Source organism: Cornus florida, unplaced genomic scaffold (genome assembly GCF_030987335.1).
Source record: "Cornus florida cultivar Cherokee Brave unplaced genomic scaffold, ASM3098733v1 CherokeeBrave_3.0.0_Hap2_Chr09, whole genome shotgun sequence".
Lineage (NCBI taxonomy): Eukaryota > Viridiplantae > Streptophyta > Magnoliopsida > Cornales > Cornaceae > Cornus > Cornus florida.
In genome coordinates, this window is record NW_026775579.1 from 93128086 (window position 1) to 93152373 (window position 24288).

General features: G+C 34.0%; 3 protein-coding genes across 5 annotated transcripts; 1 reads left to right on the forward strand and 2 right to left on the reverse strand.

Annotated features, from left to right (window-relative positions):
- The first annotated feature begins 1638 nt into the window (after positions 1-1638).
- LOC132273490 (ethylene-responsive transcription factor ERF086) lies at positions 1639-2691 on the forward strand. The gene has a single exon (XM_059774445.1). The coding sequence runs from the start codon at positions 1639-1641 to the stop codon at positions 2689-2691; it is 1053 nt and encodes a 350-aa protein (XP_059630428.1).
- Positions 2692-4340: 1649 nt separating this feature from the next.
- Positions 4341-11864, reverse strand: LOC132275261 (zinc finger CCCH domain-containing protein 32). 3 transcript variants are annotated; one of them, XM_059776720.1, is made up of 7 exons: positions 11442-11864; positions 11161-11292; positions 10871-10936; positions 10494-10613; positions 10068-10388; positions 9669-9983; positions 4341-5295 (listed from the first exon to the last, which is right to left on the reverse strand). In XM_059776720.1, exons 1-7 carry the CDS (start codon positions 11502-11504, stop codon positions 4894-4896), a joined length of 1419 nt encoding a protein of 472 aa, XP_059632703.1. In that variant the 5' UTR covers positions 11505-11864; the 3' UTR covers positions 4341-4893. The 3 variants fall into 3 exon arrangements, with proteins under 3 accessions (XP_059632703.1, XP_059632704.1, XP_059632702.1); XM_059776721.1 differs by having other exon boundaries at positions 10068-10310; positions 11161-11306; XM_059776719.1 differs by having other exon boundaries at positions 11161-11306.
- An 8339-nt stretch (positions 11865-20203) lies between these two features.
- LOC132273157 (cell wall / vacuolar inhibitor of fructosidase 1-like) lies at positions 20204-22960 on the reverse strand. The gene is made up of 2 exons (XM_059774180.1): positions 22668-22960; positions 20204-20712 (listed from the first exon to the last, which is right to left on the reverse strand). Exons 1-2 carry the CDS (start codon positions 22958-22960, stop codon positions 20598-20600), a joined length of 408 nt encoding a protein of 135 aa, XP_059630163.1. The 3' UTR covers positions 20204-20597.
- Positions 22961-24288: the final 1328 nt, after the last annotated feature.

Here is a 24288-nt window from a genome sequence, read left to right on the forward strand (position 1 = left end):
AGGAGGTTGACCCATTTGATTATGATTAGTTTTTTTTGTAGTTCCCAATGCATTTAGGCATGTGAAGTTCAATCAAAGAGTAAAGCTATATATGTCCTGTTGGAACTGCTTATAACATGGATTAGTGCCCCACTTGGTGCTTTTGTTTGGGCAGTTTTGATCAACCTTGCTTTCCAAGTGTTCTTTAAGCTTTTGATTACCCTTTTGACTATTAGCCTTTTGTGGTTGGCTTTAGAGAAAAAGAGACCAGTTTTCTCTCTTAGATTTTGCTGTGTTAACTTTAATGGAGATTTATTAATTATGAAGGAGATAGAATGGAGCGTCTCAATCCTATACTGTAGCGGATTCTCTTCTATAACGTGCTGTAATGTTTCAACGCAATTAGATTTGTTTTTAACACATTATATTTGACCAGAAGCCTTTAAATTTAATGCGTTGAAATTAAATTTAATTGTGTTTAAAACAGATTTACTTGCTATATGCTGCAACAATTTACCATATACTTAGACTCTGCTTTTTTTGATGGAATAATAATAGCAAAAGTAATATGTGAAGCCTAAAAACTGACAACAAAACATAGCTTAAACTTTGACTTAAGAGCCCTTATGAAGTGACTCTTTTGTCTTTGGACTCTCATGAGCTTTGTTTCCGTTACACAGAGCAAGAAACATTGAAGATTATATTGATTTTTTCTTAGATAATTCAGTTAAGTTAGAAATGATCTTAACTGCTCTCTTTGAAAATCATGAAGCAGACAAGAACTCACAAGAAATTTAGCTGATTTATTTTGCATAGAATGCGGATCTCTACAAGCATATCAGACAATAATACCACACAGGCCAATATGATTAGAACCTCCAAATTCAAACGTTTGAGACTCTCTAGGAGTATTGCAGACAAAAACAATAACATGAGGCTTCCCTTTTTTGGCTTTTTTTTATTTTTTATTCCTAAGGATCATCCTACTATTCAAGCACTTTGTTCTCACCAACCATTCAATCATAAGTCTCAAAATTTTCTCATTAAAATCAAACATTCCTATGTGTCTGTCTTTGATTAATTTGATCTAGACATGTATGTAATGTATTTACTATTTAGTTGAGATACTACTTTAATTTAGTCCCCTATTCAACTTTGAAATGACTTGAGCCGAAACAAACCATGGTTATGCCTTATTAATATGAGGGACAGAACATACATGCTCTAGACTAAACTGAAACTTGGAAGAATAGCTGTTGTAATGAAACAAGAACTCAAAAGGGTACTTAGGGAACAACCTATTAAGTTTTTTTTGGCTATGCAAGGAATCTTAGAATTCACCTATGACTTGTAGCTGATAAGTATTTGGCATGAATGAGTAAAAGTTTTATAGAAAATAAGAAAAAAGATTTTAAAAGTGGGTGAAAAAGGAAGGATGGTCTTTCAGTGAATGACATGTGCAGTGTCCTTTTGCCCTCTCTCCATGATCAAAATAGAGTCTTTAAAAGGGCTCTCCATAGCTTCCTCACACTACCATTCAAACTCAAAACTTCACTCCTCTCACCTCCTACATTCCCAACTCTGCTATAGGTCTCAGACATAAGTCCCTCCTCTTGTTCTTCCCTATCCCATTCAACCACATTTAAGTACCTCTACCAAATGTCCACCTCCAAAACCTCAGATAAACCCTTCACAAGCTTTGAAACCATCCCAACTCAAATGGGGTTTTCGCTACTTCAGCGAAACACATCCCCACCTCAACCTAGTGAGCGAAGAGGCCGGAGGAAGCAAGCAGAGCCAGGGAGGTTCCTTGGCGTGAGACGCCGCCCTTGGGGACGATATGCTGCTGAAATCAGAGACCCTACAACAAAAGAGAGACACTGGCTTGGGACATTTGACACTGCTCAAGAAGCAGCTCTTGCTTATGATAGGGCTGCCCTTTCCATGAAGGGCACCCAAGCAAGAACCAACTTCATATACTCTGACAACACAACTTTCCACTCTCTTCTCACTCCACTTGATGTCCAAACTCTCTTGCACCCATCCCAGTTCCTCACTACTACTACTACCACCACTCAGAGTACTAAAAAACCAACCAATCAGAACAGTCAATGTCAGCTTGACATATGTCAAACTGATCAGACCACCATCCAATCTGATAATGACTCTTGTTCTCAATCTTCATATGGTACTTCATCACCTAATAATAACTTCTTTTTCTCTAGTGACACAAACTCAGGCTACTTGGACTGCATTGTTCCTGATAACTGCTTGAAGCCTCCTTCCAATCCCACCAATACAAACTTCAACAATTGCAATTTCAACGCTTCAAATGATCAAAACCTTGGCTCAAACACAAGCTTTCTTGAAATTCAATCACATTGTGAAGAAATCAATCAACTCTCTCTTGATGCTTCAAGTATATCAGCATTGGCTCCTAACCCTGGAGATTTCCCTTGCTTTGATGAACTTAATAATGGATATTGGGGTGGTGAGCAATACTCATGGGAGCTGAATCCTTGCGAACTCTCGGCTATGATCAACAACCCAATGGTGGTGCAAGATGGGTGCATGGAAACTTCATATCCAATCATGGAGGATAATCCAAGTTACGCGCTAATGCCTCCGGCAACTTCTTCAGCTGCAACTTGCTCATCACCTTCAATTTCTCCTCTTGTTGATGTAATTGACTTTGGATACTCTCTCTTTTGAGTAGCGCTGGTTTGAAGGTCTCATCTTGAAGTAAGAGTATATTAATTATTACTTGTTCCAACTTACATGCAACTTTGTTTTTTCTTGTGTTATTGATGTCTTGCTCTTTTTTTTTGCAATTGTAATTACACTCATGATCCCACATGAGAGAGAGAATCAGAGAGAGAGAGAGTTGGAATGTTTGTTTTTGTTTTTTTTTTTTTATATGATAATGAAGGTTTGTTTTAACTTTTATATAAAAATTAGCTCCAACTACAAATATGTTTGATTACAAACTACATTGATTTTTAGATATAGATAGATACCAAATGCATGATATTACTCTCTTTTGGATGAGTTTGATAGGACCAGAAAGCTATTATATTAGTTCTTGAACTCACCTCAATGTTCTCTTGGCTTTCTTTTCCTGACTAGGTACTCATGATATATAGGTTTATCTTGCGAAAGATATAAAGTTATCATCTCTATATTTGTACAAGGTAAAATGTTGCCTGAATTTGGAGCAATGAATCTCATCTCTGTATTACTATCATTCATGTAGGTCTCATTGCTTTAATCAGAATCTCATGCCTAACTGGAGTGCAAAAGATGATAGCCTGTGGATGCTTGTCAATTCTAAATCAACTTTAAGACCTCCTCTATGTATATCCTAGGCGTGTTTATATATATATATATATACACACACACATGAATACATATACGATGTAGGTGGGAGCTAGGTAGAATTGTCCTTGAATCCGTGCTTCTGACTTTATGGGAACGATGGTAAATGATTAGCTGCCAAGAAATTAATTTGAAAGCTTAAATATGTGGTTATTTATATACATATATAATTAGTACTTGATTAAATATAATATCAAAATTTTCACCATAAGATGGGATCTTGTTATTCACGCTTCTTCTTTTCCTTTATTTTATTTTATTTATTTTTTCAAGTAAATTACTCCTTCAAACATGTCCACTCGGCTATAGACTCGAACCCCCGACCTTACCTTTAAAAAATGATATGTTATGTAATTCGTCACTCTTATTATATATTTGTTATCTGTAAAGGAAGAATCCAAACCACTTGATTTACTAAAAATATTGTAGCTTAATGGTACTTCATCACCTCCAAAATAAAAAGTCTAGGGTTCAAGTCAAAGGAGTACATTAGCGTCCAAATGTGTTTAGTGCCAATGAAAAAACAATCCGATTTGAAGAGTTTGGGAATCCACTAGTCCAAAATTAGTGACAAAGGCTAATTAAATAGACCAAATGAAAATTGAGAATCAACCATTTTGATCCAACTACAAGGCCATAACAATCTCATTGCGAATCAACCATGGCATCAGATCATACCAATAAGATCAGAATAACAGCATATGAATATTGCAGGAACAATTGCACTAAATAACCTTCATATCAGCCTAGTATTAATGAAAAAAATTATGGTATGAAAGCGTGCATTCCCAACAATCTGTATGAGTTCAAGTGTTCCTTCGTCCAAAACAAGCCAAACACCAAAAGGTTTTTCTCCTTCATTTTTTTTTTCCTGTATTCAGTAACAGTTCTGTTGAGAAACCATTCAAGCAATTCAATTCTCACAACATAACCATGCATCATATTACATGTAAGACAGTACTATTATGCATTGCTTGAAGCCTCTGAAATATCCTTTTTTTTTTTTTTTTTCCCTCCACACATTAAACACTAGATAAAAAAGGGATAGAATCATGGAACACAATCACCTTCAAATTTATTTGCAAGTTGAATTGGAAGCTTGTTTCCAGAGTTGAAGAGGAACCACAAAATATAAACACAAACAAAGAGTCAATGTGAAAGGACAAAGAGTGTGCGACTGATCTTTTTCGTTCCAAAAAAGATTACAGCACAGATATACACCACCAAAAATTGGAGAGATTGATGCAAATTGGCCCAATGGAAGCGGGCTTTCTCTCTCATTATTCAGGAGATGGTTGGAAGGCTATATGGGGTTGGCTGGATCAATGAAGTTTTGCTATGGCTTAATCAAGATGCAGGCGGTAGCCATATAAAGAGTATATGAACAGAGGGTTGAATAGAACTGTGGCATTCTAGATCTGAAATGTAGAACCATGATGATCAAGAAAACAAGCCTCCTATCAGAGGACTTGGACAAAAATATATTGTTTGGTGTGAAATTTGATCAACAGGGTTATGACAATTTTCTTGAATCTTTCCTCAGCTTGATGTATGAATCTCACCTCCATGACCTGAGCTACTGCTACTAATTGAAGGGCTAGTACTCTGACCAGACTGCAGCACATTTGAATGAGGAAGAGGTCCACTCTTTGAGAAAATCGAACTGATTGAACCACTAGACACACTCATAGATGATGACATTCTGGTTGGAAAGCTGTCCTTGTTGGATCCTGCAGTAAGTTCAGGCCTCAAGTCTGATGATGAGGACGATGGAGCTAAAGTACCAATTGAAGATCCCACAGGATATGGAGCAACAGGCATATCAGCAAGAGAAGACGCAGACGGACTGTAACTCAGTGTTCCCATTGGGTGATGAAACTTGCATGAGAGCCCAAATCTGCATTCTCCACTTTGTGCATAGTGATTGCAAAGCGGTGCACCCTGATAAATAATTCAGACAATTAGATGCAAAAAAGATGTAATAAAGAAGAAGAAACATTGGAATGTCACTAAATCCGACCTAGAAGAAATCAATGGAATCTCAGCTAAGAGAGAAAAGAAATCTGTAGAGAATTCTTTATTTGTCAAAACTTGTTTGATTCAATCTACAGTGCTTGCTTATTAATAGCATATTGCCATATTCAACATGAGACAAAGAGGAGAAAGAAAATGAATCACAATAATCTTGAGAGAGTCCTTAATGAGAGTATTTGCTATAACCAAAAGAAGCAACTAAAATATGTATTGAGAGCCTTTAGTAAAGCCAAAGAGAGTCTTTTGCAGTATAACTCTTTACAAAATTAGTAGCCAATTATGAAAGGAATATAGGGTTTATATTAGAGAGAGAGAGCTAATTTATTTTCCAACCACACATGTGAGTATGCATGCTCGAAATTCTTATTATTTTATTTCAAAACAATCCATCAAATATGTGCATTTTAAGGCTTAGCCTCGATTGATCTAGGTCCTTCTATATTTCTAGATATATAAATTTTTTTCTTGAAAATCATCAAACAAAGAAAAAGAGATTAATGGGTTTAGTTGGTACAAACAGATAACACATTTGCTATACATAATATTATCATAACCAACAGAACCTCCAATGCGCCAACATTTAATCCTTGCTCACAAACACACCCAATTTAGCAAACAAGAAGGCAACCTTGCGCAGAAAGCACTTGGCAAATAAGAAACATGGAAGGATTAGTCAAGTCACAAGCATACAAGGACAACACCAGATTGAGATATATGATTGAGGAGAATACTTGTAGATTTCAAAGGGACACCACAAAAAATTCTCAATTACTGCCTCACTAGACGATTAAGTGCGTGCAAAAAAGATTTATGGCAACACTTCCACATGGGATGCATGTCCGCAAAGAAACGTGTCAGATACCAATATTTCTTTGACACTAACAATCCTAGAACATGGTTGACACCAGTTTCTAAGGTCCACCATTTGACAATGAATTTCAAAATTTTGGACACTTGAGCAACACTGTCTGACACTTCAAACATGATCCACAGTCTGTCACTCCAAAATGGAAGACTTCAGCCTAATAGTAAGGAAAATATATGATCATCACAAATAATAAAAAATATAGAAAGGCTGTTCATATGTAATATAATGAAAACTTCAGCCTAAGGACGAAAGCAGTGAACAAATCAAAAGAAATGAGGAGTTATACATTTATACATGAACAAATATCTCTCTATATATATAGATATTAAGTATACAGACACATATATGCAAGTGTATATCCCTAAATATTAAATGCTTTGATTTTTTGGAATGTTAGGTTTCAAAGTGGATAAGATGCAAGAAGTGCCTATCAGGTATAACAAAGATAATGGGAATGCCTCTTCGAAGATAGATAAAATGGAATTTAAAGCCAGGTGATGCAGAAGAATGCATTTGACGAGATACATCCATTAGACGATAGCCAAAGCTGATAGATACACAATTTTTTTTAGAATGCCCCATGACTAGGAGTTGAATTTAATTCCAAAATTTGTGAGTTATAATCAAACGAATCCTAGAAAAGCACAGCGATTATCATCATCTGTGGAAGGTCAAAAAAGTATTATTTGATTGAATCTACTTCCAGGGCGCCTTGTGCTAGGAAAAGATAAAACTTTGTAGTCATCTTCAAATTTTTTGCTCATTTTTTTTTCCAGGCCTCTTACAACACTCCATAGTCCATTCTACCAGATATACACAGTCCCCCCACATGAACTAGGTAATTATCAAAAAATTGTGGTGGCCCTCAAGGGATTTGAACTCCCAACCTCTAAGATGTGAGGTGAGAACCTTATCCTTAGGCTATGCCCTTGGGGTTAATTTTCTTGCTCACGTAGCGGCTTCATATTTTGTCTAACAACAATCTATAATAAAAAGTTTAAAGTAGGAGCCAATGGAATATATCCTTGTACAATGCATTGTTGTTTGTGAGCTTTAGGATCACTTATGTCAATCTTAAGGTGTGTTGGATGGCCTTGCTAGCTGATCTATTTCATCTTTGATGTGTTAATCTAAGATTTCAAGTACAAAGAGCAACTAACTCTATTTTTCTAGGTGTGTATTACTTGACAATGTATCTGGAAGGATAGAAGGTAACCCGATGCTTAAGTCCCCTGTCAAGCAATTTACCAGTAATTCTGTTACAATTAATCCATTTGAGCCTCTAATAAAATCCAAGAACTCCACTTTACAACCAGTCCCACTATACAATAGGGAATCCTAACTTCCAATTCTTGATCAGGATTCCGAGCTAAACAATCCATTGCTTTAACCTCAACAACTGGAACAATAATAACCACTTTGTAGCACCTGTTCGTGTTCAAGCCCAAATCTCCAATTGTCCAAACCCAAATAATCAGCACTTAAATACTCAAGGAAGGTCTCTAAATATGACAGAGATATAAAAATTACAGTTTAATTCACTCCTTCAGCAGATTACGCTTGTTAAAATGAAATCGTAAAATAGTGGAGTGGACAACATTAAAGATATACCACCTGAGATGATGGAAATTTTTTCATAGAACTACTTTGTGTTATTGCTTCCAGAAAAGAAAACAGTTTCAACTAGTAACTAAGTAGTTCTAAAAGCTCCATGAGCTCTTAACTGCAATCAATGAAGCTTTAACAATCCTTGTGTCATGACTCACACCTAACTACTGTCTTTGCCTTCTTTGACATTTGCATGATCAACTGTGAAAGGTCTTACCCTGAGGATCTCGAAGTGAGGGTCTTATCCAAACAGCATCACTCAAAAAAACAAACACACAAATAAACTACCATAACAATCAACTCAATTCAGTTCAAGAAAGCATTGATCCCTACTACTTCACAATAACTACATGGATCATTCTCCTCTAGTTAGTTCCATCAATAAACAACTTTGCTGCCATTGGCCCACTGCCATCATTACCCAATGGTAGTTGTTAATATGTTAAATGGGGGCTAATATGTTAACGGGGTAAAGTCGGGCTCAATCCTTACTACTAACCAGAAAATAAAAATGAAAGCTACTTCTATAAATCTGAAGTTCATTTCTAGTTTCCATTAAACCCCGTCCCCTCCTCCAAACCGTACTTCCAGGATATTTTTAAGCAAGCAAAACTTCAGCAAAAGAAGAACCTCAAGTCTCAATTAAGAACACAGAGAGAGTTTATGTATTCTATGCATCAAATAACATGCGGTTCTTTCAAGTATAACAGAATGCATAACATAAGCAAATCTGACCAAAAGCCCATATTTGTTTATGCAACAGTCACAACTACAGGAATTTCAAAAATCTCAATATGTGGACTTCCTTCTATGCTAGTGTTAGAATTGGAAATATATACAAGTCCAACTAAAATGCCCGATTACAAGGAATTTTGATGCTTCTATCATCGTTTTCTTTACTACTAAACTTGCCATATTTTGATAAAAAAACACACCACTATAACAATTGCTCCCAACAATGCACTATCAGAACATAAAAAGGGTTCACAATAATATCTTAACACAAAACAATCCAACCCTCATTCCAGATTTCATGACTATTGGAAATATAACAGAAGTTAAGGGCAACCCAAATGATAGATAAAATAAGTGGCAGAAGAGTTCATTCGACTTTTTTTCCATAAAAAGAATATTATTCGATATAAAATCTACATTTAAATAGTAAGAAAATTGCAGCAGACAAATAGAGTGAAGAAACCCTGAAAAAACCGGGAGAAACCAAGAAAGAACTCCAACTCATGAAGCAGCAAGAAATTGATATCGGAGATATTGAAGAAGATTTTGATTCAATCTGTCAACTTGCTCTTGTTACAACACCAGTAGAGTCTTTCAAACAAACTTGCAATGACTTGGTACTTCAGAAACATTACTCAAAATTTAATAATGCTGTCATGCTGTGTGTGAAAATAAAATATTAACAGCTAAGAGGTAACTTTGGAAAAATAACATTATATTTATGATAGATGATGAACTCTAGTTCTTGGATCTTGAAAATTTGGCATCCCAGAAAAGAGTTAGAAAAGTTTATGTGTAACATACAAACACAGGTGCCACACAAAAACATAGTTTCTGACTTCTATTAGATGGTCGCAACTTGCAAAGACGAATCAGAAAAGTAAGACTCAGACTCCTACATAGGAATATATCAAACGTAATATTATGCAATCAATTCTTTCAAAAGGAAATAATAAAAATAAGAAGAAGATAATTTTATTAGAGACTTTCTCAATAAAGATCAAACAAGTAATCCATATCCTCAAAATATAACATCAAAATTTGAAAGCATGTAAGTGGAGATGCATACTGGGCGTAGAGGAAGACCCACGGGGCTAAGGGCAAAACTCATTTTTGGCATACTCCATTCTCGTGGATGATGGTATTTACAGGAGGATCCATATTTACAGTCCCCTGTTTTCATATAAAATTGACATTCAGGTTGGCCAGGTCTTTCCGGATATGCATGTTCCTTCTGGCTGCTGCCCGAAGGACCAGAAGAAGGTATGGATAGATAAGATCCTGTATAGGCCGGTGCTGAAGGAGATAATTGTGTTATCCCATAAATAGGGGCCCCTCCGGCAGTGGGTTGAGTACCAGGGGAGGCTATTGGACTTATGGGTGCCTGCAGCAGGTGAGTTGACAAAATGTAAATACTTGGGGGTGGATGGGGGATCTCAAAATCAAACCAGGAATTTAACACACATACCTGGTAAGGATTCCAACCCGTAACCACTCCAGAAGGAAGCAGCATGGGACCATAAGCCCCATGGATATATGAACCTGGAAGCAGAGCAGGCCTCGCAACTGACCAGTTGCTGGCCATAAATCCATATTGTTGAGATGATGGAGCAGAAGGAGACTGCATAGCTGGATAGATTCCCGGTGTTGGCACAGGAGCTAGTGCTGGCAAAGGTCCAGGTGCTGGTGCTGGCACTTGTATGCCAGCTGGCTGCGGATGATGGAATTTACAGGTTACACCAAACTTACAGTGCCCAGTTTTCACATAATACGTGCAATCTTTTTCATCCTGTGACAAGAACTCTAATTCTGAACCAACTTAAATTTCAAGAAGTACAATGCAAATGAAACCAAAAGATAAAAGAAGCAGTAAAAACAATATAAAATCGCAGACCGGTCTTAGTGGGTATCCAGAAATATTAAGTGCCATTTGGTTCACAGATCCTCCCGCGTGTCTTGGATGGTGATACTTGCAGGAAGCACCAAATTTACACATTCCGGTTCGCATATAATACTACAAATAGCGAAACAACGGCATATTCAATACAAAAGGGCGTAATTAATACAAAAGAACCATACTTCATATGCATAACCAAAGAAAAAAACAACAAAACAATAATCAACAAAACAAAGGCTCATTCTTTTTATAGAACGGGCAAATGAACACAGAGATGTAACCCATTAAATTTCACCAAATGTATATAGTACAATATCAAACATTTTACAAAATTCCAAGTTCAAAAATCAATCAGATTTGTTTAAACTGAGTACCTGGCACACTGTTTGGCCCACTCGCTCCGGATACTCCCCTCCACCAGCTCTCGAAGCACCCAAAGCCTGACAACAATTTTTAATCAAATTTCACTAATGGCGTATTGATTTCAAAACACAAACAGCATCAAATCTGACTATAAACCCACAACAGATCAGATTAATTACAAGATCACACTGAATTACAACCACAAACTCAATGATCATTTATCAAATCTATCCAAAACCAACTAAATTAAGCCCTAAATTACATAAATTTGAACATAGCATGATAGGGTTCAAAAAGTTACCGCACTGCGGTCCCGGGGATGATTGAACCGACACCGTGAACCATATCCACAAAACCCTGTTCTCAAATAGTAAATACAATCGGCCTCGTCGGGCCTCTCTGGATACGATTCACCTCCACCGCCAAATCCCATCTGCCACATAGAATCTACATTTGCAAAATCAACACCATAACAAATTCACAAACAATCCACATTACAAATTCACTGCAATAGACAATATCAAAACAAGCGAAATTTCACTGAATTCAATTGAGATTGAAATGTAGAGACACCAAACTCACCTTCGAGTCCGGTTTCGCCTCCCGCCGAGCTCCATTCCTCCACCGGATCGGACCGTGACCCATCCGTCGCCGGTGTCCGACGGTACCTCTCCATTGCACAGACTATATAACTATATATATATATATATATATATATATATGTATATGTATACAATATTATATATATACGAATATATGATACTTTACATATAGCTTTATACAGATTCGTGCGAGTGTGAACTGATAGAATGCTGCGTAAGGAATGGGATGGGAGGGGTCCGATCGAGTGGGATGATGTTTTAGAGAGAGAAAGTAAAAAAGGTTTCTGAATGGGTGAATGGCTTTGGATTACGTTTGTTTCTCTCTACTTTCTCTCTCTAAAAGTTTCTTTTTAGTATTTATTTTTATCTCTCTCTTCAACCAATTCCAAAGAGTTTGATTTTTCTAAGCTTTATGGGCAATTTTTCTTCTATATATAAATATATATATATATGTGCGCCAATTAAACAGAAAAGTGGTTATTTCCGCGGAAAAGTTATAGTAAAATACTGAAGTTAGGAACTGAAACAGGTAATAAACAGTTTGAATGTGATTGTGGAATGGCGAAATTGCCCCTGTGATTTGGTAAAGTGGAGTGACAAGGCATTTGTCGGCTCATTAGACAAAATTTTGTCTTTCGATTTTATTTTTATTTTTGGGGGTTTATTGCATAAGGTAATGATTAAAAGATTGAATATAATTTGTCCAATAAGACAGAGGCTTCAATGGTCGAAATATGGACAACTTTTTATAGTGCACGTGTTCATTTAGGGGTTGTCTTGGTTCAATGGCGCATAAAGGAAAGAATTTTATAAACTCAACTTGCTATTTTTATGATAGTGTGAGATGAAATAGTGCATGTGGTTGTTTGGTTATAGCACAATAAAGAAATAAATTTACAGTTTATTTTGTTTCCGTCAATTGTATCTTAGTCGGGTCTATTTATAAAAAATGGGAAGATGATTCTTTCCTATCAAATTTTTTATAAATTTCATAGACTTCAATCTTACAATTTAGATTAGGTCACGAGACGAAGTCAGGATTTTAATTTAAAGTCTAAAGAAGAATTTTTTATTTTTTTTAAGAAAATTAAAGGAAATTTAAAGAGAGGAAAAGGAAAATAAGAAAAAATTAAAGGAAAATTTTAGAAACTAAAATAATTTTAGGGGATATTATAAACAAATTTTCATATATATATAAAAAATTAAGAATATGACTAAAATAATATAGTGGGCAAGTCATGTGAATATGTGATGTCACCTTCTGGGCATGAACCTTCACCATTTATAGATTGAAATTTCAACATAAAAATTAATAAATTGATGATATGACTAAATCAGAACTGCTATATAAAGAGATTTATTTGTTCTTTATAATAGTATTTTTTAACTTTCCTACTTAACCTAAGAGTGATATTTATGCAATATCATTTCTTCTACTATTAAATGAAAACTACTATAATTCATGTAATCAATTTTTTTAGGCACTAAAAATGTCAATTGATCATTCACTAGCGAATACTCAGTTTGAATTAATTTTATTAATTTTAACAGTAGATGATATTCGCATTCACATTTATTGTTTTTGCAGTCTACTTCAAATTTTCAATAAAAAAAAATTGATAAAAATTATTCCTAAAAAATGGAACACCAGATTATTTTATTTTTTTATAAAATAATAGTACTGAAGTATGAATATTATGTCCCATTATTACTATTCTATTCCTTCCATAATAGTAGGTCTTTTAAATATAAAAATTTGTTGTCCAAATAAAAAATTATAATAAAACGATTATATATTTTCAAAAGTGTCTTTTTAATTCCCAAATTTTTCTTAAAGGCTAAGGTCATTTTGGGAATAAGGTCACTTTGAAAATTTAGTTTTCTTCCTTCTAGTGTGTGTGTAATAAAGAGATGGGCAGAATTTGAAGAGAGAGAGAGAGAGAGAGAGAGAGAGGAGTGGAAAATGTGGGAACTAGAAGAGACGTACCACTTTGTAGCAACTAGAAAAGGACACGTAACCCCGGCGGCTCAATTACACTTAAGCAGTTATGCATTAGCATGTGCTAATCCCACGATCCCATATGGAGCGTTTACCACGCGCCAATAATGACATACATATACTTCGAATTTTTATTTATTTATTATTATTTTCGTAAATAATGACGACAATTATGGTAGTATCAAACGTTTTAAAGTATTTTAAAATCTACTACCAAGCATGATAGATGTACTTTACCAACTCAAATTTTGTCCTTCCATGCAAAGATTATTTTGTCCTACCATGCAAAGATTAAATTGTTATTTTTTCTACACAATATAATATCATAATTGTATTTGATATTTTACTTTTTGCATGAGCATTTCACTTACTTAATTTATAAATTTATAAATTTAATTATATACTTTTTTATATATATAGAAGGCTATAAATGAGTCAAGCTATGCCTAGCCATGATTCATTTGTTTATATTAATTAAAAAATACATATCATATTTATTTCATTTATTAAACACAAATAATATTAGGTAAATTCACGTATAAGAATTTTGAATAAAATTATATTATCATGGAAATAACATTAAATAGATGTTATAAATGGGCATAATACCAATGCGTGTGAGTTACTTATGAGGGGAAAAAAAATTAAGAACAATATTTAGGTACTCAGGGGTGAGGATTTACAACATATTAGTTATTGACGTGGATCTAATAAATTGACATGTCATCTCTGATTATTTGGTAAAGTACAGCAACACCCACAGATATTTGCCAAAAGGATAGATGAAACTTAGCCTATTTTCGGACAAAGACTCCCCTCACACTTGATAAAATGGACAAAAGACACCCTTACAATGATGAATTGACTATATTACCTTTCGATATAAAATTGACAAATATAATAATTTTTATTGACTTAAATGCTCCTTTCTATAACACAGCCACACACATCGCCAAACCCCCCACAACCCCACAACCACCGTTACACACACACAACCATCACAACCACTGCCAACACACCACTAAGAAATCCATACCATTACCGTCACTGCCACAACCGCGTGCCTCCGCAACAACACCTACTACTATAAATGGTTTCTAAATTTCTATTAAAAATACACAACTTTCTTATACTTTTTTTTTTTTTTCCTTAAACCTTTCAATATTATATTAAATTAAAATCAATTGCAATAATAGATAATATATTCACTTTACTTTAGGGTTGAAAATTTTAAAATTTTGGCTTAACTATTTTATGTATGTTTTTTGTGTTTGTTATTGAAGTTTAATAAAATAAAATAAAAAGTTTCTTTAAATAACTAATTGATTGATTAATTTCAGGTTAATTGGTTATACGATGGTCAAACTACCAATCGATAATATATGAATTTTATTGTCTCAAAGATAATTATTTGCGATAATATCCAGGGATGGGCTCTGGTGGACTTGAGCCCACAAAAATAATAATAATAATAATTATTAGAGGCAATTTTAGCCCAACCCAAAAAAAAAAAAAAAAAAAAAAAAGGTTTTAGCAGTCTTAGCTCACTCTATAATAAATTAGCCCACCCCATTATATAATTCTGGATCCACCCTTGAATACATATACATATATATATATATATTTGGCTTAAAATAGTCTTATATTAATTGTAAGTTCGGCCCCCCAACCATAGAATACTGGTTCCGCCCCTGCCGACGTCAAAGAGGAATGGTGACGGTACTAACCGGCGTGGCGGTGGATGGTTGGTGGCGGCTGCGCAGTGGAAGATGTATATATATACCCTTTATTTCAATCGCGAAAGATTCAACAATTGAAGCATTTGAATCCTATGAATTGAGGCTTCAATCTTCGAAAAACCTATGAAATGCTAGAGGGTCGGTCACTTCCTCGGATTCCTGATTCTTGGGGTAATTGAAGTCAATGAAATTAAGGCTAAAGCAACCACCACCCCCAAATAAAGACTAAAAAAAGAATGACCAGCCATTAGACGTTTTCTTCATTTGCTCGCTGCTTTGATTGCTAAACAAGCTTTTGATGGGCCAGGGCCGACTTCTTTTCTTTTTGACTTCGTTCTTGTTCTTGTTGAAGATATAGAGAGAGGGGGCAAAGGGTAATTGAGAGAAAGAGGCAAGGGTAATTTGGTCTTTTAATTATTTTAATATTTTATACTTAAAATTAATAAAATAGTAAAGGGCAAAATTGACTTTTTACATATTTTAAGGCTCTATTTGGCTTGCAAATCTCATAAGGGGATGTCATTGTTCCAAAATAGAGTAAGTTGTATCTGAGTGTCCTTTTAGCAAACCTCAGGGAGTGTTGTACTTTACCCTTAATTAGGGGTGAACAAATAATTTGTCAATCCGGTTCGAACTAATTCGTTCAGTGTGGCTTGGTTCGGTTTTCATATCTCATGATTTGGTGATGGTTTTGAAAAATAGTAATCCGCTATTTGCGATTCGGTTAATGAATTGTATCCTGAAAATACTAATCTGAACCGTTGCCTAAATAATATATTAGTAATTTGTATATATATAGTTATATACATACAATATTGAATATACTTACTGTATTTTTATTTATTTTTTATTCATTATTCTATTTGGATAATTTATATTGCCTATTATTAAGTATATAATTTACAAATCTATTGTTGTTATTTGGTATATAATTTACAAATTTTATTGTTATTACTATTAGCATGTTACCGGGTATATGATTTACAAATCTATTTTATTTTTCTAGTTTTAATTATTAGTTTTTAATTACTAATTTGAAATTTTAATTGGTGATAAAGTGTAATTATATTGGGTTATTTGAAAAGCCCAATCTGCCCAAACCGATCCGATTCGATCTGTTATTTCAATGATTGGTTTGGTTCGGATTGAAGGTTCCTACGGATCGGTTCGGTTTCAAATTTCTCCAATTCGTGGGGACCGGTTCGGATTGAACTTTATCACAAATCGAACCGATTCGATCCGTGATCACCCCTACCCTTAATTATTTAATCGGAGATGGTGGGGATAAATACTCACTTACTAAATTAGATATAGTAATTCGATTACTATTTATAGGATGTTTTAATTTATTATTGATTCATATAAACCGTCAGTATATTGTAGATCCTCACTAGTGAGGACATAAGTATTGTTTAAAATTTAATTCCACTAAATAGTAGTTGTAAATATTACATTTTGTGTTTATTTTCCTTGATCAAATTTGTTCAAACTTGTTAAATTAAATGAGAATCAAAATCCAGCGTCAGTGAGGGCGAGTGCAAATTTTTTGTTTTTTTTTTCCAGAAAAAATAAATGAATTGATAGCAAATTCAAATATAACCTACACGCGCCACAGCAGCGAGTAAGATTCGGAGTCGGGTCAGTTAAAGAAAAATGAAACAAGTAAACATCAAATGGAGGTTGTTCCAGTTAGATTCTGTCGAGCTGAGACACTTTAACCGACGGTTCAGATCGAGTATGAGAAACGGACGGACGAGATCTACATCATGTCATAGAGCCTACTGTACGGAAGTCCTGAGTGTTTAGTAGTAGGTAGGAAGTCAATAAATGCATTATGGAGGTGAAAGTAGTGACCGGGTGTAGCCGGTTGGACCCTCGCTATTGAGGGGGGTAGGAGGCACCGGAATGGCCGGTCAACAGGTAAAAAGTATCGGGTGGAGTTGACTTGGACAAGCTTTTGGCCACAGGTTGCACTTTTAAAGATTTGCTGCATCGCACTCTTTTGGCCATACTCGTACACCATTATGTGTCGGCGTCCCATTATCTTTGAGATATTTAAAGCAATAGAAGTTGACATAAGATGAAAATTAACAGTAAAAAAGTGGAAAATAAAATAAAAAAATAAAAATTTGAAAGAAAATTAATTTTTTAACATTAGATATTTAGTTTGGAATTAAGTCACACAGTGCGGGAGCAAGTGCAAGAACGGGAGTAAAAGTGTGAGTGCGAAAATGTCAAAGTCTAAATTTTTGAGATCGAGAGCGTCTGTATATTAAGTTTAAATAAAATTATATCAGGTCATGACATATATAATTTATATATTTTTATTTATTTAAATTCATATGTAAATGTATTTATGATTATTTATTCCATTAATGATATATATGTAATAAATAAGTTAACTTTTCTCAATGTGTAATTTATTTGTAATATTTTTTAATTGAGAAGTTTTTCAGTAATATATTTTCAAACATATATATATATATATATATGATAGTATAACAATGCCATGTCACTGGTACTTTAACAAATTTAGTTATGTAAAATAAATTTGTATGGAAATTACGAATTAAGAAAATAAATTTGCAAATTGCAAAAATTGAATTCGCGAATTTTGTGCAAATTCATTCTCATATTGCAAATTCGCGTGCGAGCTTGAGAATGGGGCTTCTTTAAACAAATTGTGTGACTTAGTTTTAGAATGCATGAAACTTAAAAAAATAAAAAAAATAAAAAAATAGAAATCAGAGTGTGGCATCGCCAAGTAACAACGAGAAGATGATGACTATCCATCATCCATACAAGAAGCATGATCACTCTCAGACCAAGGGAAGAATTAGTAATGGGCTAACCTGGGCTATAGCCCAGGTCCAATTAAAAAAAAAAAAAATTAGTACTATTGTTCCTATAAGCTCATGTATTACTCTTCTTATCAGCTTGGCCCAATTCATACTATTTCTATAAATAAAAAGAGTTATAAAATTTACAAAGGCTAAGCCTTAATTATGAGCAAGTCCACGAACCATGGACATACCCAATCACAAAAGAAACCATAATAAAATATAAAAGGGACCAACACAATAAATCGAACACATTGATAGTCTATGGAAGAAGACCAAAACTCTTCGTGTGTAAGGCACTAAGGTATAGGTGAATGGATATCATGGATTATTATTGTTAATCCAATGAAATATTGATTTTATTTTTTTGTAAAATTTTTTTTTTTAAAAAAAGGGCTGTGTTGATGACTTGATGATTTCTTGTTAAATTGGGTAATTTACTATATAATGGATTAATAACTAGTCAAGGGCGGAACACATATGTTTTGCTTTCTAATGTGAGTTCGTTGATAAGGAATATATATATTTTGCATTATTACAGGTGTTTGTTTTAATATTTGTATGAAGCAGACTTCAGTAGATTCTTGACTGTGAAATAATGTTAGAGTTTGGAAGTATAAATGTATTAGAAGGTTGTAAATTATTGGGTTTAATTGAATGACTGATGCATGAGAATTCTGTATTTAGAGCATGGATGACACAATCATGGGTTTAATTATTTTTAGCCCTCCTTACTTTCTAATCCTAGCTCCGCCCCTGTTTCACACACCAGCTAAGGAAGAATTTCCACCTGTCATAATAAAAGAAGCGGAAGTTGGATATCGAATATATGGACGTAGAAAGGAGTGAGAAACATAGATTGACCCCTAAATAGGTAAGAACATGTGAACGGCAGAGAAAGGGGCTTCATACGAACGATTATGGCCATAGAAAACAATCATGAGAATGACTGACGCCAAGTGGTAACGGAACGAGTTTTAGTCTCGCGACTGCTGGGAGGTTCGATTCCCCAATCAAACCTATTCTACGAAAATTATAAATGAAATCGATTACTCTTTTAACAAAATGCATTATACACTTAGACTTGTTTGTTTGGACGTAAAATATTTTTTTACTTTTACTTTGTCAGTATTTAACAAAGGTCTACGTTGAGATTGAGGTCGAGTCCATCGAATTGGTCATGTAAACTAACTTGCCAAAAATTAATGTATAATTTATTTTTGTTAAATTTTAATATTTTTTTTCTTCGTAAATATTTTATGACAATCAAACATTAGAAAATAAAAAAATATTTTCTAAAAAATATTTCACGTCCAAGGGAACCTGAAGGTGAAATAAAATAAAGTATTAAAAATGTGCAGTGTATTTAGTTAAAAGTGGAATGCATCATCACCATTTCTAAACTCATAGAACTTTATCAATAAAACCAAAAAAAGAAAAGAAAAACACATGTTTTTGTAAATATACACACACACACACACAAAATATAGCACTAGATCAATTAATTAGTCTTAATTAGCATACACACACACATATATATATATATATATATATATATATATATATATATATATATATATATAAGACTCGTTATTTTACATATAAGAGTTGTTATTTTTTCACAAATTATGTGGCCAGAATCCCTAACCTAGAGATTTAAGGATCGATCCATCCATTATGCCATGTGTTTTGTCTGTCAAATATTTCCATTCTCAAGAAATAGATAATTGAAGGTCCAATGCTCTGAATGATCAGTAAGGTCAATAATGTACCCAGAGGCCAGATTGTTATCTTATAGTATTTATTCTCTTTTCCCTAGGTATTTCACAGTAATTAAAACAATAAAACATACTCTTTTCATCTCAATTTAAGTGTCACTTATAGAGAGACTAATTTATAAAAAGTTATTAATTTGCTCTTTTAAATTATTCAAGGTTGAAATTTTAAATTCAAAAGACATATATAAAAAGATGTAAAATATATTATTTGAAAAAAGAAAAGTGAACTATGCTGGCCATCCCACTGTAATCATACGGTACCAGCAAGTGAACCCAAGAATTACAGAAATACCATTGAGGAGTTATAATAATAAATAAATAAAAACTACTCCTTTTTTTATCAAAAGATTATCAACTCATAGTCTCATCCGATCCTCTCAATTTTTTTTAAACGACCATGGCATGCATGAAACACAAAAAGTGTATTGAAATTAAAAGTAATAATATTTAAAAGAGATTTTAACATACTTAAATTCAATTTCTAATACATTTGTTCTAGATTTCAGCATATAGCTAATTTTTACGAATTTTTACGGACACATAAGTAGAATCATGGTTAGGGCAACAGCTTTAACTGGTCGAATCTATGCTAATCATCCATCAAAATGGAGAAAAAAAAAAAAAAAAAGTTTGGAAAGAACAAAAAAAACTCAAGCAACAATATGAGCATCAAAAACTTTATTCCATAACAAAAGGACGAAGTTAAAAGAAAAAAAGATTTATCTATTTATTTTAGAGGATGATAATTAAATACATCCACGAATACACCAACCCAACCCCTCACAGCAACATCCTAATTATGGAGGTGGCCACAGCAGAGAGGTCATGCACAACTTGGTTCAAACCAGTGGCCGGTGAATTGAACAGCTTCAAACCATTCGCGCAATGATGAGCGCTGAAAAGTACACATTTAAACCCCTTAAGCTTGAGTATTCTAGGACCTTTATCTATCTTATTTACCCGTTTTAGTACTTATTTGTATTTTTGTCTATTTCAGGTCAATAATGTTAAAATGGGCTAAAAATAAGTTCTTAAGGCCTTTTTGGAGTCAAACTAAGTCTTAGGGATGATCTGGAGCAAAAAGAGGCTGATTTGGAGCAAAAAGAAGCTGATACTGAAAAGCTGAAAAGTTGGATGGATCGCAGAAAAAGTTGGATCGATCGAACTTTTAGTTGGATCGATCAGAAAAGTTGGATCGATCAGAAAAGTTGGATCGATCGAAAAAGTTGGATTGATCGAAAATAAGTTGGATCGATCGAACTGGACATGCTGGCAGCAAGCTGTCACTTTTTCCGTGCGCGCCCAAAAGTTCACCTACCAAAAAGTTGCGGGATTAGATATTTTTGAGCATATATTCTAGACTTAGTGACTAAGAAAATGACCTTCTATATAAAGGGAAGCAACCCATTTGTAAAGGGGGATTCTTTAGGCTTTTTATCATTTTTATTTTCTATATTGTAATTTTTCCTCTCTTTAGAAAAGTTAGAGATTAGGGTTAGAAGAAAAGAGAGAAGTGAAGGCACATCTCAAGAACACATCTCTAAATCCACTATCTCTCCATCTCTAGAGCTTCAAAGAAGAAGAAGAAGAAGAAGATGGAGCCATGTTTGGAGCTTGATTCCATGACTACGTCCACCTCCTCCATGATTGACTAGATCTACACTTAGGGCTTGGATGAGCCCTAAGTCTTGTGTAATCTAAACCCTTGTATTTCTATTTTTGGGGATTTTTATATATATTGTTGTGATTAGTGTTCTAGCCTTGTGAATGTCATGAATCTTGGTATATTTCTATGATTTCCATGGTCTAATTCTTCCTATTAATTCTTTAGTTTATTTACATGTCTATGTGTGATTAAATTAGGAATTATGTCTCACATGATTCATATGGGTTAATTCTTCCATTGATTCTCTATTTTAATTACATGTTGTCTTATGTGTGATTATTTGGGGAATTGAACTCTACACTAGTTTTTCTATATTAATTGCATGTCTATGTGTGGTTAATTGAGAATCTAGTGATGGCTAGACATTAGTGCTTAATGGATGTTCCATGTTTTTGAATGCAAGAAACATATGCTCTAATATTGTGGTGTAATGGAATTTTGAGCTTAATGAAGGATTAATGACTTGTTATGATATATTGTATCTTTCACATGTGTTTAGACAATATATTCCTCTCCCAATCGATATATTGTGGCCTCTCACATGATGTTTAGACAATACATGTTTAACTAAGTCATCCTTGTGAATTATTTGGACTATGAGCTTAATGAAAGGTTTAATGACTTGATTTGATATTTTGTTCTCTTCACATGTTGTCTAGACAATATATTCCTCTTCCAATAGATATATTGTAGCCTTTCACATGTTGTTTAGACATTATACACTTGTTGAGTCACCTTTACTAGTCGAACCAATTTTGTTCACAACAATGTATTCCCCATTAATGGAAAGCAAGTGGTTAATTACATGAGCTTAGTGGTGATTCCAACACCCTAAGTCCTCTCTTCTCATCTCTTAAATCCCTATCTCTACTTAGTTTTATTTTTATTGCATTTTAGTTAATTCTTTTCTAGAAGTAATCAACCAACCCAACTCTCTTTTGCAATCATTTGGTACGCTAGAGTCGAAGTTGAAATTCCAACACGTATAATCCCTTGGGACGATCCCTACTCACTCTTGCTACGTTAGTAGTGGTGTTGGTAGTGGTTTTTATAAATTTAAATTTGACATAAAAGGCTTTTCTTGTACCACACATTCACTACATTTAGTTTGGCGTATTGGAACGCCCGTCGTCACGCAAGTTTGGGCCTCTACGACGCAATCAGATATACCACCTTCACCAAACTTGGGATTACTAGGCAAAGCCTTATAAGCTTCTGGAATGTCAACCTCCAAAATCATCTTGTAAGCAAAAGTGCACGCATCAATGGCTTTCCGCAACTGTGGGGTGGACCCTTTAAGCGTCTTGATCTGTTGCAGCGTCTGAGTCGCCATCGCCTTCGTGGCATCGACCATAAGGATGGCCAGGCCTCCAACATCTGCATGGGCACTTTTAGGGTTTGATCGCAGAGTTGAGACACAGAGTCGAACGTTTGGCGTTGCCTTGCATGTTGAGGCTATCAAATCTTGTGCCCCCATCACAAGGCATTGGATTGATAGTATAACAAATATGGTGGTAAGAAAGGTGAATTTCGGGGAGAGAAATAAACTCTTCATTACAGTACTAATAATATTAGACTGTCGTGGAATATGTATGGGTTAAGACGAGATTGGATGATGTTAGTGAAAGGGAAGTGTTGTTTATATAGACAGCTTGGCTTCTCTCTTTTTGTTTTGGATCAATCCGCATTCATTTTATTTATTTATTAATTTTTTGATTTTATACTTAAAGGATATATATCCATTTATTTATAATTGGAACATACTATATATATGCATATATTGATATTTCTATTTAAAATTAATTAATGACATATCCTTACAAAACAAATGCTGTTGCCTAAGCCCCGACCAATAAAAAAAAATTAATTTTTAAATTTTTTTATATACTAGAACTCTCTCAAAAGATGGTAAGAAATGATGTCAATGAAGTCCACCTAATCTCAAATGATGCAGTGGGCCTAAATTTGTTGTCCATTTTGGTTCATAATGTTAAGGCTTTAATTTGAATCCAACCAGCTATATATTACGTATATGTCAAGCCCATAAAAAAAAACACAATTATACAGTGTATGTCACTTGCTGTAGGCTTTGAGGATAGAGTCAAGCCCAGCCCAAATCCATAATATTTACTTAAATTCAAAATGACAAGAAGTTTAAGAGACCAAAATTTTATTGTCTTTGCATGCTATGAAAATAGAAAAAAAGTATGGGTAGAAGGAAATTGGTGTGAAAAACTCTTAGTATTTACATTATAATTAATTAATTTATGTTTTGCAATCTTTTTAAAACTTATAAGTTAGAAGTTTCATATGGGTATATATGAGTAATTGTGACACACCATGTAAGTAAAAATAAAAATAAAAAAATAGTAGAAACACCTTATACATAGATATGTCTCCAAATATTGGGGTGGGGTGTGGTTTAGTTTAGGATTATAGTAATTGAATTGCCTTGTTAATATACAAAATTTAGATGAAAAGATAGAGAAAAATGCCGTACATATAAAAGAATAAAGATATGTCAAACGTCGGCGTTTGTTGCTTATTATTTACTCTCGTATAATGTAACTCATCGTTATAACCCTAGAGAAGGAGTAGATTGTCTTGAAGAGCATCTAAGATCGATTAACAATAAGGTGAATTCTCATAACAGTATCGATCACCTTTCATATTCAATAATGAAAGCCTAAAAATTCTTACATTTTTCACACCAATTGCTTCTATCCGTACATTTTTTCAATTATCATAGCATGCTAAGATAATAAAATTTTTGTCTCTTAAACTTGTTGCAATTTTGAATTTAAG